Below are 19,083 nucleotides of genomic sequence, written 5' to 3' on the forward strand. Positions count from 1 at the left end.
ATTCTTATCTGTGTTTACTTACAGCAAGCTTTAACATATCTTTTGTTTTTCTCTTCTCTGACTTGAACTTAGAAGTTGAACATAATGCCAACCAAAACTATAATATTAAAACACAAAGATATAATATTAAAATATTAATATCCATACCTCACAGTTTCTGATTCCTTATCATAGTAATATTGATAATTACTATTCAAAAGGTTTATATAACTATTAGAAAAATAGAAAATATTAAGTTATAAAGGAATATGATTAATGATTAAGATATTGTTAAAACCTTGTCATCCATTTAAGATGAATTTTCAAAACTGACATATTATCTCAATAAATGTTTTTACAGAGACATATATCAATTATTGTTTTAAAGCATTTTAAGAGATGGGACTCTGCTTAATTGGTACTAATGAATATATACTATATGCCATTATTGTTTCTATTGGTTTGCTTCATTTGCTAGCAAAATCTGGCTATAATTCTGAGCACAATGAAAACCATAAATTTCATTAGAACCATTCTTAAATCAGCATGAGCAGAAATCTTTGCAGGAGAAAGGCGACATTGCTTTTGCTTCATTTAACGTTGCTCTAAAAATCAATATAACTAATCAATTTGTCAATGGTGGATGAATAAAGATTTTTTTCTTTATAAATACTGTCAAGAAAAGTTTTTCTAGAGAAATATTTTATTGAGCCAAATGGAAGCATTCATTATTACAACTACTTTTTGAGAAACAATCTATTTGTAAAACACAATGGATAAATGACATAAAAATGATCTACAAAAATGAATTCCCAAACACCTGAACATGATGTCTGACACCTGAAATCTCAGCCTCTGAGAAGTCAAGGCAGAGGGACCATGGAGAGCTCAAGGCTGCCTGCAGGACAAAATTGGATGCCATCTCAACAATCAAAACAAACAAGAACTGAAAAGACTAAAAGACTAACTTTTCAAAATCAAAACAATAACTTATTTTAAGACCCCATGTTAGGAAATGTGCTGAGAAATTTTTTAAGCCTTGTTTCTAATAATTGATTTAATGGAAATTTTAGTTTTTAAATATAAATTGTCCCCATTTGCAGAAGAGTAAACGTTGAAAGTCTTTAAAAATAGTCACATCAGGCAACAATTCTTAGCATTTGATTACAGAATAGGAGACATAACTATCATAATACCACACCTTTCTAAATAGTTCAGTTCATTTATGTTCATCATCCCTGCCACTATCACCCCCATATATAGGATTCTTCATGGAAAGTAGGGGATGATGGCATTGCTATAAGAAGAATGCATAAAAATCTATTTAATATGATGGATTTTTCATCTACAGTGAAACTCCTCAGTGTATCCCCATTATTTTACTTCTGTGGTTTCACCTGTTTCTCTGAGGGCAATGCTATATTTATATCATTTCAAAACATTTGCACCTCTAACAATTCAAGATCAAAATACCAGCACCTAGTCTTTGAAAATAAATGTTTCTTGAAAAATAATACTGTCTTTATTAACAGAAAATTAAGCCCCTTTAAAGCAGATTTTGTTCAGACAGTAGAATTGTATTTTCAAAAGGGCAGGTCTGGAAATTGGGTGATGTGATGTTGACAAGATGGACAGGTATGATTCTGTGACAGTCTTAAGTTATTTTAAGAAAAGATTCTAAACAGAGCAATAAGAAAATATATCTTTGATCTGTAATCTCTCTATAATTCATGTATCTATATAATACATATATTAGCTGTATATCCTTCTATAATCTGCAAACAAGTCAAATAACATCCTTATTCTCCCTACAGGTTTTGCTGACTTTCCCTAGGCAGCCAAATCCAGTAAACATGATAGTGATTTAATTGATTTGTTTATAACATATCTGCAAGAACCAAATCTTAAAGCCAATATAGTGTCCTAACCTCTCAGCTTTGGGTTGATATTTTCTTTATTCTGAATTCACACTATAATGTCTTCTTTTGGTACTGATCTTGATCTCCACATTCTTGTGTGCCAGTTTTGGTTTTCTCAAAGACTGTTCTCCCTCTTGTTTTCTGGAGTATCCTTTAGAAATCTCATCCAACTTCTTGACTCCAACATATAATCAACTGATTGAAAGCTCTAGCTCCAGCCACAACTCTTCTTTACTATTTTTAAATTTATTTTTTTCAAGTTTATCCACTAAACTATTTAATAAAACTATGGACTAGAGGCTGATCCCAAGTTGTATGGGGCATCTTAGCCATATTTTTACATGAGCTTTCCCTTGACCTTTTTGCTAACTGGCTGCTGGGAAATATTATTTTAAGGTGTGTTACTTTTGTTTATGTTGTATTTCTTTAACTCTGTGAAGCTGTGTTACTGTGCCTGTCTAAAACACCTGGTTTGGTCTAATAGAGAGCTGAATGGCCAATAGCAAGGCAAGAGAAAGGATAGGTGGGGCATAGTGATATTTTATTTGTGCTCTAACAAATAAAGCTTGCCTGGGGATCAGAGGAAAAAAGCCAGCCACTATATTAAACATAGAGGCTAGGCAGTGGTAGCACATGCCTTTAATACAAGCATTCAGGAGGCAGTGATTCATCCGATCTCTGTGAGTTCAAAGCCACACTGGAAACAGAGCCAAGTATGGTGGCACGTACCTTTAAACCCAGTGCTAGTTAATCATAGAGGTCTGGAGGTCTAGACAAACAAATAGGAAGTGATATAGCTGGGCAGGAAGAGGAAGTGATGAAGCTGGGTGGAGAAAGGAAGTAAGATGGTAGGGCACAGAAAGGTATATAGGTGTGAGTAAACAGGAAGTAGCTCTCTCTGGAGACTTAGGAGTTGATAAGGTGAGGCTGGCTGTAGAGCTTGTCCTATTCCTCTGATCTCTGAGTTTTTAGCCCAATATCTGGCTCTGGGTTTATTTTATTAATAAACCATTTAGCAATTTGTCTTACAGGGCTTGCAGGTAGAGAGACTATATATAGAGAGAAATCTGGGAGGAGAAATCTAGGAACCAGAGAAGGAGGAAGACATCAGGGGCCAGCCACCCAGCTACACAGAAAGCCACGGGGTAAGAATAAGATTTACAGAAGTAAGAGAACAGGAAAATCCCAAAGGCAAAAGGTAGATGGGATAATTTAAGATAAGGAAAGCTAGCCAGAAACTAAGCCAAGCTAAGGCCAGGCATTCATAAGTAATAATATGCTTCCATGTGTGAATTTAATTGAGAGTTGGGTGGTGAGCCCCCCAAAGAAGAGCAAAACAAACAAACAAACAAACAAACAAAAACAAAAAAAAACAACCAACCAACCAAACAACCAACCAAACAACCAAACAACATTTTGGCACCCAACATGGGGCTATATATCCATGTAGGGCTTAAGAACACTTAGGGGGGGAAAAAAAAGAGGATACGCTTCCTTTAAGAGGTGCTGCTGTTCAGCCAGCAGGGCAGCTGCTAAGTGAAAACAGCAAGCTAAGTAAAAAACGCTTATGGCAGCTCAGGTACAGGATTCCATAGCTAGGACGGTTAAATGCAGTTCTTGGGTAGACAAACCTCTGCAAGTTCACAAGTTTTATGTTTGGCTTTCCTGACCAGAGAAACAGACAGTACCAGCTGAGAGTCGCATGCATAGGAGTCAGGTGTACCTAAGCAGTCTAAAGTTTGTTCATGTGGTCAAAAAAGGCTAGAGATGTGTAGTAAAAGAGATCCAGCCAGAAAAACCTCTAAACAGGTTATGGTGTGTTTAACAATGTGTATAGGCTTAGGAAAAGGAAAAGGGTACAGTCATAGAAAAAAAATGAACAGTTTATAAAATAAAATCTTTAAAGGGAGAGTAAAAGAAAAAAGCCACATAAGATGGGAAATACACAGGTAGTTGGGATCCTGTATGTGTTGATTTTGAATTTTTTGACAACTGAGAGGCAAAAGACAGCTGCTAGACACATGAAATTGTGAACTGCACTGCTAAATTGAATCAGTCTAGATATGTTAGGAATGACTTAACTTTTAAAAATTCAAAAAATATATTTATCAAATGGAAATTAAAAATACTTTTGAGCCGGGCGGTGGTGGCGCACGCCTTTAATCCCAGCACTTGGGAGGCAGAGCCAGGCGGATCTTTGTGAGTTCGAGGCCAGCCTGGTCTACAGAGCAAGATCCAGGAAAGGCGCAAAGCTACACAGAGAAACCCTGTCTCGAAAAACCAAAAACCAAAACAAAAAAACAAAAATACTTTTGAGTTTTGTTCCTATAGGAGACAAGAGGCTGTGGATTCCTTCAGTATTAATATGGATCAGTTTGATCAGGCAAGACCTCCTGAAACTTGGCAGGTGATATCTATCAGCAAAGGTTACCGCTGGTCTTCCCAGGACTTGGTCATTATCTCAAAATTTTCACTCTAGGTCCTAAAGATACTTCATCCACAAACACCAGGAACAAGTATGGAGAAAACTATGCCCACATTCCCAAGAGTTGGGGGTGTGTGGGCAGTTTTGGTTATTTGATGGGTTATGGATGTTTGTTATCTTTTAGGGGAATACAGAATATTGATACAAATTTAAAGTTACTTTTATTACATTGTATATATGTTTCTACTCTTGTTAAAGGATTTTTGTATATCGATAAAAATTTAAGGTTATTTTTATTACAACATATTGTATGTATGTTTGTATTCTTGTTTAAGGTATTGTAACTGTGCAGTTTATTTTAAAATGTAAGGTAAAATTCTAGTTTTTGAAAGCTATTATTACAAACTATACAGGATAATCAGGAACATAGATTAATGGATAGTCATTTATAACATTCAAAATTACAGATATGTTAGGTATGTTTTCTAGGTTAAGCAGATATATTTTGGATAGATGGTCTTCAAATACCTCAAAGATCTATAGAACATGGCATTTAAAATGTTTTGTTAACAAAGTTTTTCATGACAATGAGACACATCTCTTCCTGGCAGCACAATTTACTTCAAATGCATTGGGCATTGTAGAAATTCCTTATGGAGTTTCATTGTGAAAAGGTTGGCCACTAGGCAAAGAAACTGTTCTTGCTTTTGACTGCTGACAATATGCTGTGCAGACTGGACATGCAGAACACACAGGAAAAAGACTGTTGAACTTTGCCAAAACAAAGCAGAACAGTCCTTTAAATTTCCTGCTTCACTAAAAAGTCTTCCAGATACTCTAGGCCTTTAGGCTGAAGATGGATGCTGCAATGTTATAGAGGAACATTGGGTGACTGTCCAGGCAGCCAGATGTCTCTGTTGTTGGGTAATATTACATCCTTCTGGGTCTCTGATTGGAGCTGAAGACTAGATAGTTATAGTTTCTGTTTTCCTTTCTTATGATAGAAAGTAAATTGGGTGTAAAATTTTGGATTCATTAAGATAGGATAGATAATGTATTATTTTCTTTGAATATGCTAAATACAAATGGCAGAATTCTGTGAATGTAATCCTTACTTGATACTTGTAATTATATATAGTCTTACTATGTTTAAGTTAAAACCCTTTCATTTTTATTTAGACAAAAAAGAGAAATGTTGGGGAATATTATTTCAGAGTGTGTTACTTTTATTTATGTTGCAATTGTTTAACTCTGTGAAAGCTGAGCTACTATACTTGTCCAAAATACTTGATGGTCTAATAAAGACAATAGAAGTAACATAAAAAATAAGCCACAAAAAATAGATATTACACAGAGAATCTGGATTGTGTTGTCTTTGGGATTTTTAACTGCAGAAAGACATTTTGTTGTAAAGGCTACTCAGTTAAACCAATATTTTAAAGGTATTTTGACTTCAAAACTTATGTCTAAGGATACATTGCTTTGGAAAAGAGGTTCCGCTTTTGTTTCCATATAAGATGAGAACCTGTGGATTGCTTCTAGGCTAATATGGTTTGATTGGCCAAGATGCCCTGAAAGGTCTCCGATGACACCATGGCCCAGATGATCCAACATCCAGAAAATCTTCAAGGCACCTGGCTCAGAGAATACAGTATCACAGACTACCCCAGTCAGGACTTGACCATAATTCTTAATTTCCTCAGGATTCCCATAAAATTGCCAGCACCCCCAACCAGCAGGAAGTAGTATGAGAAGCTATGCCCAAATTTCCAAAATAATGTTTATAAATGTTTATTTTATTTAAAGGGGTTGATTTTAAATACAATCTCTTTCTAAAGGAGAAAAGGGGATAGTATGGATATGATAGGATAAAAGGGTAGCTTATTGAATCTTCTTTTAAAGAGCAATAACTTGTTTGAAATGTTTTTCATGGCTATGGATTTTAATTCATTGATACAAATTTAAAGTTAATTTTTATACTGTATGTATATTTACTCTTATTTAAAGTATTTTGTTTGTGCAGCTCATTTGTAATTGTAATGTATAATTAAGAAATGCAGATTATTAGTCATCCGTGATAATCAAACTTATAGTAATGTTAGTAAAGTTTTCTAGGATACATAGATATATTTCAACTAGGTAGGTAATCTTCAAACATTTCTAAGACCTACAGAATATGGCATTTAAAATGTTTTAAAAACTTAGACTTTCTGGATAATGAGACATGTTTGATCCTGGCAGCACTGATTTACTTCAAAAAGGAAGATGGGCATCAAAGACACTCCATATGGAGTTTATATTCTTCTTGGCAAAAATAACCATTCGGGCAAGAAACTTCTCTTGCCTGGAATGCTGATAATATGTTATATAGACTGAACATGCAGGACCCATAGGAAGGTGACCACTGAACTTTGCAAGACGAGATAGTTCTTCAGGTTCCTTCTTTGCAGAAGAAACTGCCAGACATTCTGCAGGACACAGGGAGAAGCAACTGAGAAACTCAAAGCCTATAGGCTAAAGATGGATGCCCCAAAGTTACAGAGGAACTTTTTATGACTTTCCAGGCAGGCAGCTGTCTCTGTCATTTCCAGAATTTTGGAAGTTGCTTACAATGCATTTCTTGTTTACTTAGGTAATATTATATCCTTATGCAGTCTTTGATGTAGTTGAAGACTAGATAGTTATAATTTTACTTGGTTATGATAAAAGATAAATTAGATATGAAAATTTAGACTCACAAATATAGGACAGATAGAATGTTTTCTTTAGTTTTGCCAAATACACATAGACGAGATATTATAACTGTAATTCTTGCTTGATTACTGTTCTGTTATATGTAATTTTACTATGTTAAAGTTAAAATCTTTCTTTTTGATTAGACAGAAAAGGTGAAGTATTGTGAGATGTCTTTCTGTACACTGTGAATATGTGTTGCTCTGATTGGCGGATAAATAAAACACCAATTGGCCAGTAGTCAGACAGCAAGTACAGGCAGGGCAAGCAGACAAGGAGAATTCTGGGAAGAGGAAGGGCTAAATCAGGAGTTGCCAGCCAGACACAGAGGAAGCAAGATAACAAGACAAAACTGAGAAAAGGTACCAAGCCACGTGGCTAAATATAGTTAATAATTATGGGTTAATATAAGTGTAAGAGCTCATCAGTAATAAGCCTGAGCAAATGGCCATACAGTTATAATTAATATAAGCCTTTGTGTGTTTACTTGGGGGATGCAAGTGGGAGAGATTTGTCCTGACCACTGGCTGGGCAGGACACAGATAAACTTCTGACTACAAATTCCCTCCTTTACAATAACCAAATAGTGGCCACATTCTGTGTCTCTTTCTGCAAATAGTAAATTATTGCTTCACTGAAGCAGATGAACAGGGTAGATAATGATTACTGATTACTCTGTAATCCTCAAATGTGGAGGCAGGAGGCAGTAGAACATGTTCTGATCACTCAAAATGAATTAAATATTATTTAGGAAATAGCAAGTTGTCATTTTCTAAATGTAAATAAAGACTATATTTACCTGAGTCCTGAGAGAATACTTTAAATTTCATCCACAAAATAAAATATTCCCCATTGCATGCAAGTAAGGGAAGTCACACATAAATATTTTTATTTAAGTAAACCTGCTAAAAATATATTTCTCGCACCAAGTAAATCACCACTCCCTTTTCATGTATAAAAAAGTGCCACAATATCATGCCTTCTCATTCAGTAACTTTAAAAAGGTAACATTGATGTGTGGAAGTCTGTTGCTTTTGCATAGATCCACTTTAAGGGAGAGACTTGATGTAGTTCATAGACAAAGCCAGTTCTTATCATTATATATTTAGTAGCTCTAAACCTAAAAATCATAGTCCCTACTGAATAGTAAGAACTGTGGAGATAAAAGTACAGCTGGGTATCTTTGTAGTTATAAAAAAATCAAACTAATTTATTATGTGAATGCATTTCATACACACTCTTTGCTCTGATCCTTATGTTGAAGGAAGATTTAGAGGTGACTTCTGCATTATACCACTGACATTTTGTTGGTCAGAATCATGGTTTCCTGCTTATTCCGATTTATTTAGATTAGTGTATTTCTAAATACTTTTGAAGTGCAAAACAACTAGGGGTTGAACTTCTTCTAATGGGGTAGTGTGGTTCAGACTGTATAGGTGTGAAGGCAGCCAAGCTTGGCTGGAAAAGTATAGGCCAGGATGAGTAAAAATGACAGGACAAAGAAGGACAGACAATAAGAGAGCTGAGGCTGAGAAATTGAAAGGGACTGGGAAGAGAACTGGACTCGCTCAGACTGCAGTGGGAGGGTATATAAACTGTACACACGTACACATTTGGTAGAAGAAATCTCATTCAGAGAGAATGAAGGCTAAATACTACAGACAGAGATGGGACAGGATTTTCTCAGCCACAGAAACCATTGGTTTTAGTCAGCACCAAAACAAGGCAATATAATGTGAATTCAGAATAATGCTTACCATCTGAACCAAAAACAAGAAGGGCCAATGACAGAGAAAACCACCTAAGACAGACAAAAGAAGACATATCTCCTCTGCAGGTGAGATGGCATCATCTCAGAATTCTGTGCAAAACACTTAAAATAATAATAAAGGGACCTCAGTGGTGCTAGACTGAAAATCTCACAGGTTATGGCCCATGGAATGCAGAAGTGTAACAGGTTAAGCTGCCGCTTGCTGCTATGACAAATGATCATGGCATTCAAGATAAGAAATGTGAGCCATGGGATCAAAAAGTGCATGCAAGGACTGAACCTAAGTGCCCAGAGCATCACTATCATTGAACCAGCAGGTGGACTACAGGGGGAGAGAGTCATCACCTGTGACTCATGCTTTACCATGCAGCTCCCTGCAACCTCCCAATATGCTAGCCCATGTCTACAGGGTGACTCTGGGTCCTTGGTGTTTTCAGTTATAGTCTTTCTTTCCTTATTTATTTATTTTGACTTTTCGAGACAGGGCTTCTCTGTGTAGTTTTGGAGCCTGTCCTGGATCTTGCTCTGTAGACCAGGCTGGACTCGAACTCACTGAGATCCGCCTGGCTCTGCCTCCCAAGTGGGGATTAAAGGCGTGAGCCACCACCGCCCAGCCAGTCATAATCTTTAATAGGTTCCATATGGAAAGATATTTTAAAAATGTTCTTTAAATAGTTATTTTGCTTAGTCACTTGTGAATGTGTGTGTGTGTGTGTGTGTGTGAGAGAGAGAGAGAGAGAGAGAGAGAGAGAGAGAGAGAGAGAGAGAGAGAGAGAGAGAGAGAGAGAGAGAGAATGTGCATGCAGGTACAAACATTAGCATGGGGACCTGTGGAAGCCAGAAAAAACGTCAGATCCTCTGAAGCTGCAGTTACAGGTGCTAGAAATTGAACTTGGGTCCTCCGTAAGACTTTTACATGCTCTTACCTGCTAAACTGATACTTCTTGTTAGTGTTATGTCAGTGATTCAAAATTTCAAGACAGTATAAAATCCTTAATTTCTAAGAATAATCTTCTAAAGGAAGAAATTTAAAAGCAGAAAAATCCCAAGCTAATTAATTGAAGGCTAGCACTACCAGAAACATAAAATAATTGTTAACTTACATCCTTTCTTTTACACTTGTACAATTCATGTGATAATGTTTCCAGGTGGTTGGCTTGTCCTAAGCACCTACCTTGTGGCTGTCGACTGGGATGGTATATCTGAAGGTCAAAGGGCTGTGCACTGGTCTTCTGAATCACACTGACATTCTGCCCTGTCCACTTGTTGGCTTTGGCCAGTGTGTTGGTCCTCCAGTCTGTCCAGTACACCTCACTCCCATACAAAGACACAGCAAAGGGATGTGACAGGTACTCATGTCCTCTGATAATTTCTATCATGTTTGTTCCATCATAGAAGGCTGAATAAATAGCATCTGACCTAGAGAAAGGGCAGCATACCAATGGTTTATCAACATCAGTGAAGGAGTCCAGTGATACACTTATGCAAATCAGACAACTGATAAAATAATTAAGTCTATGGACCTATATCTAATATTTTCCAAACAAAACACCAAGAACAACAACAACAAAAAACCAAAAATACTGATCGCAATACATGATATCCATATATTAGGATATTTGACAATACACTTAAGAAGCTGAGGAAAGCAAATGAAAACACAGGAAAATATTTTTAACCTGGCATCTGTCCAAACTATCCTTTTTTTCAAAGTGGTCCACAGTCAGTCCATTAGGCCATGCCCCAGTTTTCATGTCTTTATAGATGGTTTTCCTCCCAGCACCACTCATGGAGGCAGATTCAATGCGAGGGAAATTGGCATCCCAGTCTGTCCAGAAAAGAATTCTGAGGAAAAAGAAATAATGCCATTGTTTCACTCCATTTCCACTATTTGTCTCATGCCTACCACATGGGGAGAAGTTTCCTAAGTAAAAGTTGGAAGAGAAATGCCTGTATTATCTAACCCATTGGCTTCAAGTACATAGGAATAGGCATAGCATGGAAAGTCATGCAGATGGAATTGCAGCTTGTGAAATATTTTGAACAAAAGGTTGTAATGAGGAGCAGCAGGTGGTGAGTGTCCTACTTACAGAATCCTCTAAGAGGGTGAAGAGTGAGACAGCTTCAGGCTCAGGAAAGGACCAGGGCTCACAAGTGTAGTCAGAGAAGAGTGAGGAACACAAAGAGCAACAGGGAATCTAACAGCAAGGGAGCAGGGGGAACACCATCTGGGAACTCTTGGGGATTTTACCAGAGTCAATAATTATCAAATCGTGAGGATATTGTGAACAAAGACTCCTGAAAAGAAGCTGCAACTGCAGTGATGTGTGGAGATTGGAATGGTGCAGCTGATTGCCACATCTTGGGCTAGTTTTAGACTCCCAAGAACAGCCATTTCTTGCCAACTCTGTATCAGAACTAACACCCTGTAACTAATATACAAAAACCTTGGGGGTATCTTAACAGACCCCCAGCTTTCAATAACCCAAAACTAAGGATATTGTAATACACCATCTGATGACCTATAGAAAAGCTTGCTCCATGTTTTTATGCCTGTATCTTTGATGAATCCACCAATGTGTTTTAAACTTGCCTTGAGATACAACTTTCTTCGTTCTACAAACTACAAAACTTCATAAAACTGCTTAAACATTGGGAAATGGAGTGGGGGTTGTGTTCACTCAAAATGGCTCCAGAATAAACTATTGCTTATTGCCTTTAGAATGTGAGAGTTTTGTTTTTTACGTGAACAATGTTTCTCAGTAGCTCATAGTCATATTCTTTTTAAAAAAAAGAACGGCTTCTGGGTGTTTTCACAGATATGTTGATGGAAAGATTTCTACAAAAATGACCAAGTTGCTTGTTGTTTGGCCAGGGAAATATTTGATATTTGAGAAAGGATAACTACAAACAATATCACCCCAAGGGATAAGTCTTTGATAATTACTAAATCCGAGTAATAGGTGCAATTGAGTTTATCATGCAATTAGTTTTAGTTTATGTGTTTGATCATTTGCCTAACAAAAAGTTTTAAAATATAAATATCTCAAAATAAAATAAGTAAAAATATTAAAATGTAGTAGAGTACATATATAGAATATCCAACACGTATTTCTTAGTCTCTTTTTAAATTAAAGTACTTTAAAGAAAATAATGTTTTGAACGACAATGCTAATTATATAGAATAATGTCCATAGAGGATAATGTATTAAAATGGAAAAAATACACAAATTTTAAATTTTATGTATATTTGTGTTTTGCCTGCATTTATGTCTGTGTGAGGTTGTCAGGTCCACTGGAACTGGAGTTACAGACAGTTGTGAGCTGCCATGTGGGTGTTGGGAATTGAACCCAGGTCCTCTGGAAGAGCCATCTCTCCAGCCTCAGAATACACAATTTTTTTATTGTATTAAATAGAATATGGAACAAAGCATCATTACAATGGGGCTGATACACTTTTCAGTTGAGCAGTTGGAGAAGATAGAATGTTGTAGCCCTAGACCCTAACAATTTGTCTCAAGCTATCTCTACCCTACTAACTGTTTACTGCTTTCATTGGCAGTGTGAACCTGGGAGAACAGAGCCTAAAAATGAGGCCAACTAAAGTCTCATGCCATGGCCAACTTTATTCAGAGCTTCAGACAATATACTCTAAGGGCTGAGAAGTGTCACCTGAGGAAAGGGTACAATCACAAGGACAAGCAACATGTGACAAAAACATGTTTCTCCATAGAGGCACATGAATAACAGCAGCTGAAGTAAACTCACTCCTATCCACTATACCTTGGAGGAGCAAGGAAACACATTCCAAGAACAAGTCTGTGTTTTGAAGAAACTGAGATCACAAGATTTTTGTCTTGTTTTCTTCAGTATTCAGAATTCTCACGTTTCATTCGTGAACTGTGTTCTGACACTAACCATTTCTTGGCCTACCCTGTGTTGAGCCTGTCATTTTAACAAATTAAGAACAGATTAAGTCCTTTTGAAATGTGTTAACAAAAATCCTAGTTTTCCACCAATCAAAATTGAGTGTTGTCAGATGGCATCTCAGGCTTAAGGCAGAACTTGTCCTATCTTGATTAATTTGCCTAACTGATGTGTCCTCTGTCCTCTAATATATTTGACAAGTGTCATGATTTGTGGCTTCCTTTGTTGTTACTATAAAAAGTTTGTGAATGATCATTCACATTTTGCTCCAGAATTAGCCATCTCTTATTCTATTCCCTTTAAAGTGAAAGCTGGATTTTTTGTTGTTGTTATTTGTTTTCATTTTTTTTCTGTTGTTGTTTCTATGTTTGTTTGTTTGTAGTTTTGAAGGGCATATCTTTAGGTTAACTTTAAAAGACACTATAAAGTATCAAATATGCTTCTAATAGAGAGCGAAGGATGGGGTAGATCAGAGTTAGATCTAACATGAGTGATACATGCCTTCATTTGGTCATTAAAAAGTAATGTGTGTGTGTGTGTGTGTGTGTGTGTGTGTGTGTGTGTGTGTGTGTGTGTATTTCCTCTGTAGTGAGTACTGTGGTATTAAAATTCCAGCAATTTTAGTGGGAAATTTTATCACTTTCTATAGAAGAGTATGTTCTAAAAATAGTTGCCTTCCAAGTGTTCTTAACCTTGCACAACACAGCTAACACAACTGACATTCATGGTTGATTTCATGGATCATTGATTCATAAAGTTCTCGGCCCTCTTTTGTAAATTTAACAAGGTGGTGTTATAACAACATCATTTTTTTGTATTTCTTTTTAAATGGTAAAAATGAGTTAACATTTCAGTGATTGCTTTAGTTCTCCAAGTACAGGAAGACTGGATTTTTTTTATAACTCAGGGATGCTCAGCCACAATTGCTTTTTAAAGAGAATCTATGGGCTACGTTTTTGCAGTTTCTGTTTTTAGATTAAGCTGGGCAATAGACCATGAACAACCTGGATTATTGTAGGTTAATCTGTCACATCAAGTTGGAAAAGGTGAAAGGAAAAAAATCTTTGCAAAAAAGAGGTTATCTGTGTCTTTTGAAGCTAACAATGGATAGAGATTACTATAATTTAGAGTATTCCCAGAGAAAATTTAATATAATTGTCTCACTAATGTTCACAATGGCTGGTTCTACTTTTGTCAATGGTGTGTTTACAGTAGAGATCAATTACTAGGTCATCTAAAAAGTAAATATGAACAACAGAGAAAGAAGCAAGTTGTCCCGTGGAAACCCAGCATGAGCATGGTAAAGCTCAAGAACCTTGGAGGACTCCACACATTCAAAATTGCCAGTCACTCCCCAGTAAGAAGCTTGGTGTTTCAGAGGTTCACATCCTCCTTCAGGGCGCTTCAGCAATAAGTTCGACTTAAAATCGAATGAAAGAAAAAGAGAAAAACGGCCATTCCCTAAGAGCCACCTGACCTTAGAACAGTGTGTTACTTACGAGACAAAGCAGTAACCCTGAACACTAGAAATGTGGGGTGAAGGAAGATGCGTTTTGTAACGTACAATGAAGGTCAGCTGTTGTGTGCCAGTAAAGGAAAACAGTTGTGAGAGCACTACTATTATTTGTCATCTATACAATGAGTCACAAAGGCTCCCTGGCTGCAGGAAGTTCACAGGAGACACGCATGTTCACAGGGCTGACGTTAGGACAACCATCAGTTTGTTTTCTCCGACACACTGGGCAAACTAAATGGCTAGTGATAAACCTGTCTTTTCATTTGCTGTTGCAAACAAAATGTATAGTATTTCTCATTAATTCTCCTTTTTCTGTGAAATCTGAGTACTTCAAGGTGGTATGTAAACAACCTGCTCACAGGCATGCATTTGTGGAACAAGCAATTCTTGGCCACCTTCCTATGCTCTAAGAGCTGTGATGAACTTCAGACTTAGAAACAAATTTTCTTGCCGTGAGAAAGCTTTTGATTTAATAGAAAATATAAAATTTTTTACTCAAAGCATAGTTCTCAACCAATCCAGGGAAGTTGTTCTAAAATAAAATGTCTAAAAATAAGTTTAAATTTTGGAGCTAATATCAATATAGGTTCAGAATTTCCTTGTATTTCATGAAAAGTTTGAGAAATAAGTGGTAATGTCTCTTTTAGATAACACTAAACATGATAAACTAAGTTTTAAGTAATTTTACTTACATTGTTGTTTTTTCTGATTGTTTTGACTTTGCAGCATGTTTGTGTATGTGAATGTGTGCAAGCGTATGTATATGTTCCTTCGTATATGTGGTATGTGTGAGTGTGTGATTATGCTGTATATACTTTGTGTATGAATGTATATATGTCTGTGTTTGTGTTATATATGCTGTGTATATGTGCACGTGTTTGTTTGTATATCCTGTGTGTAAGTATGAGTGTATATGTGTGTATGTGTTTGTATTGTATATGCTGTGTGTGTGAGATGGCATGTGTTTGTTTTTATAAGTGTGTGTGTATGAGTGTATATATGTGTATGTGTTTGTGTTGTATATGCTGTGTGTGTGAGATGGCATGTGTCTGTTTTTATAAGTGTGTGTGTAAATATGAGTGAGTTATATGTGTGTATGTGTTTGTATTGTGTATGCTGTGTGTGAGATGGCATGTGTATGTGTCTATGTTGTATATGTGTGCTTATTGTTCTTTTGTTTATAGTCTACCATACAAACACTCTAATCTTTAAAATAATCTCAGAGGGTTTCACTAAAATATGCAATAAAGCTAACACTATTTAAGCATTTGTATTAAAATGAACATGTAATTGCTATAGCTGCACTTTAAGGTGGTCAAATGAATTCACAAGCTAACCATTCCACTATTTTATTTAGTAACTTAAAGTAAAAATACTCCTTAATCTTGTGAGCCAAACCTTAGAGTTATCTCTCACAGGAGAAAGACTGAGAGAGCATCATCTGTACTTCTGTCACTTATGCCAGAAACAGTTTGAGACATGTTTTTCCTACCTGTTTTATTTTTATGTAGCTATTGTTTATTTATTTATTATTTACTTATTTAGTGCTGTGATTACATTAATTAACCTCACAATGTCCTAGCTGAACTTAGTGGAGTAGAGTATTCTTTCTGGAGGATTTTTACAACTACCCGCCCCCCATACACAGGGACCTCTTGGAGGAGTTTTATAGGTTCTGCTACATATGGGCTAGCCTTGTCTGTCAGCATCAGACTCTCCCAGGAACCTGTCAATCACTGAAATACTGTTTGGTGTTTTTACTTAAGTTTCTATATCCTTTGGAATTCTGTTTCATTTTCTTCTTTCAAGTTGGACATAATGAGGAAAGCAAGCAAACAAACCACTAACCACTAACCACAAAACAGAGACAAATAAAGACGCTTATCTTCCTTCCTGTCAATACAATGCTTAGGACATGAGATCTCTCTCAAACTGATTGACTGTACACACAGTCTCCACAGCGTCCATCCCTGCTTGTGTTGGCCTCTCTCTCACAATCTGTTCTTTGGGAAGTGTCTCATTTACTTCCTCATGATGGAATGGCTGCTACAGACGTATCTTCATCCAACATATCACTTTCTTTTCTGCAGAAAATTTCCCATGAAGATTTATTGTTTGTACAACTTAGGCAGGAATGATGGGCAAGAGTTTCATATCAATAGGTGTCACACTGGGAGCCATGAGCTGGAAGCTTTGTGGGTGCCAGAGAGAAGGTCACCAATCTGATTGCATTTGGGGAGCAGATTGTTGAAAAATAAGAGCCTTCCTCACTTAGCTTCACAGGCCTTTTTAGATGTGTTGTTATTACAGTAGCTAAAGAAGAAGGTATGCAAGGCAGACTGTAGTCTAGGGAATACACCTCCGGGCTAAAATAAACATTACCTCTCAGCTCATCCATCCCAGCTCTTCACAGTTTGAAAAAGAGCCAGAAATCTAGGGTTTCAAGAAAAATTTCCCAATATTTGAAAGTACTTGTGATGGATTCAAAACACATTTTACATCACATAGAAGACAAACGCTTTTGCTGGAGTTGTTAATATAGCATTCCTTCTCCAGGCAAGCTGCTCACACTTTAAATGTAGTGTCTAAGCTGGGGAAAAGAAAAACACCTCCAATCTATTGGTTTTTAAGCCAAATATGGGCAGGAAGCTCAACAAAATCAAGGTGTGGGTGGTTCTTTTCCTCTGCATCCCATTCAGCTTCCTACAGGCTCACACAACTCCAACTGATGATTCCTGAACTTTGAATTTAAGATATAGAGCCAAAAATAGCCCTTTGAAAATATTTTTCAGACTTGACAAAGCCTTCAGTTTACAAGCTCATTACCAGGGAAATAAACAATTCATAGGAATTCAAAGGTATTCTCTCATGTTGGCTGCATATTTACTTCCCATATATAATCCTGTTATGTGATATTTTGTTTGTGTTCTTACAAATAAAGCTTGCCTGGAGATCAGAGGGTGGAGCTAGTCACTAGTTAACCATAGAAGCTAAAGAGTGGTCGCTCATGCCTTCAATTCTAACACTCAGGAGCTGGAGACAGGAAGTGATAAGGCAAGGTGGAAGCAGGATCTCGGCCCTTTTGGTTGGAGGATCCAGAGAGGTAAGAAGTCACTGGTGGCTGCTCCTCTGTTTCTCTGATCTTTTCAGGTTAAGCTTTATTTGTCAGAACTCAAACAAAATGTCACACAACATAATTACTTATATTCAAGAGATAAAGCTGAATTCTAAGAGATCACACATTTCGTTTCTCCAGAGAGCAAGTGACTGTGAAGGAATTAGAACTCATGGCTTCTAAGTCTGCTGTTTTTCTTCTGCTGCTTGAAAAAATGAGCACACAGGGGACAAACCAGGCAATAGGCCAAGTCACTCAACATTTAACATTGTTTTCCAGAATCAGGTCTTTCGACTCTCCAAACTTCTCAATAGTCAGCATCTCACTGCTAGACTCCTTTAAGCCCATTTCAATTTTCTTTTCAATTGACTCCAACAACATACAAAATAAATAAAAGGTGAGTTGGTTAACATCTGCGACTATTCAGAACAAATACGGGCCCTGGAGTTTGTAGCCATTAGAAAAAATTACAGCATCTCTAGGGCAGAGCAAAGAGAAATTCATTAAATTACTGCTTTGGGAAAGAGCTGCAATTCTTTCCAGCAGTGCTTCCTGCCCATATTTAATAGGAAGATATATTCTGCCTCAGAAAATGTCTGAGTAAGGAACTCTGTAACCAAACTTCTGCCGATGTGCTCACATTTACTGCTCTGCTACTATGCTGGCACACACAGCTGCGCAGACGTGAGCATACCAATGTATAAAGTAAGCATTTTACCTCCTCACTTAGAATGGTCAGTTGGAGGAGCAGATCTACAAGGAGAACCTTCAAAAGTTGTAGCAGGAATCTTAAAGAGTCCTATTAATAAAATCAAACCTGAGGCCAGTTATTGGGGTGAACGCTGGAAAATCAGAGAGACGGAACAGGCCACAGCCACCTCACCTCGCCAGTTTCTCAGCTGGTCTTGTTTCCTCAGACTGGAAGCCTCTGTGTCCTCATATCCGAATGGCTCTCAGCTGAACTGTGCTGCTCAAAACCTAAAAGCTTAACCAGCAAAATGCTTCTAGTTTCTGGTCCTCACGCCTTATATACCTTTCTGCTTTCTACCACCACTCCCTGGGATTAAAGGCATGAGTCACCATGCTTGACTGTATCATTGAACACATGGATTTCTGCCTCTGGAATGCTAGGATTAAAGGCATGTGCTACCACTGCCTATCCTAAGTATCTAGTGGCATTTCTGTTCTCTGACCCTAGATAAGTTTATTAGGGTACACAATATTTTGGGGAACACAATACCACTACAAAAAGTTCAGCTTCTTACCCATATCTTGGGTCCAGTGCAATGGCCCTGGGGTGCTCCATGGCTCCTGCTATCAGTGTAGCTCTCAGAGAACCATCAAGTTTAGATACTTCAATTTGGTCCAGATTGCTGTCTATCCAGTAAATGTTGCCTGCTATCCAGTCAACCGTCAGGCCTTCTGGAGTAGCCAAGCCATGTTCCACAACCACTTCTATGGCACTGACACCTGTTAAAAAAAAAAAAAAAAAAAAAAAAGGAAGCCAACATGCATAGCCATTCAAGAAGGTACAGAAGACAAACCCATTGTGGCCACAGCCCAAAGCACATCAGCTTTGAAGGTCCTGGTGAAAAAAATAAAACCTAACAGAGAAAACAGATTTCAATATTTATAGTACCCGGTCTTCCCAACCAGAAATTTTCACTCTCACAAACTCTTCCAGGACTTTTGTAAAAC

The 19,083-nt window shown here is 37.1% G+C and overlaps 1 protein-coding gene across 1 annotated transcript in view; it reads right to left on the reverse strand.

The window, feature by feature from the left end:
* The window catches only part of LOC131910103 (low-density lipoprotein receptor-related protein 1B-like), an 83,729-nt gene extending 64,877 nt beyond the window's left edge, over positions 1–18,852 (reverse strand). The window contains exons 1-3 of the mRNA XM_059262192.1: positions 18,651–18,852; positions 10,507–10,672; positions 10,002–10,246 (exon numbers count right to left, since the gene is read on the reverse strand). Of these exons, the coding sequence (XP_059118175.1) occupies positions 10,002–10,206 (205 nt within the window). The 5' untranslated portion in view covers positions 10,207–10,246; positions 10,507–10,672; positions 18,651–18,852. The remainder of the gene's footprint in view (positions 1–10,001; positions 10,247–10,506; positions 10,673–18,650) is intronic.
* Between the last annotated feature and the right edge of the window lie 231 nt (positions 18,853–19,083).

This window comes from Peromyscus eremicus, chromosome 4 (assembly GCF_949786415.1).
Source record: "Peromyscus eremicus chromosome 4, PerEre_H2_v1, whole genome shotgun sequence".
NCBI lineage: Eukaryota > Metazoa > Chordata > Mammalia > Rodentia > Cricetidae > Peromyscus > Peromyscus eremicus.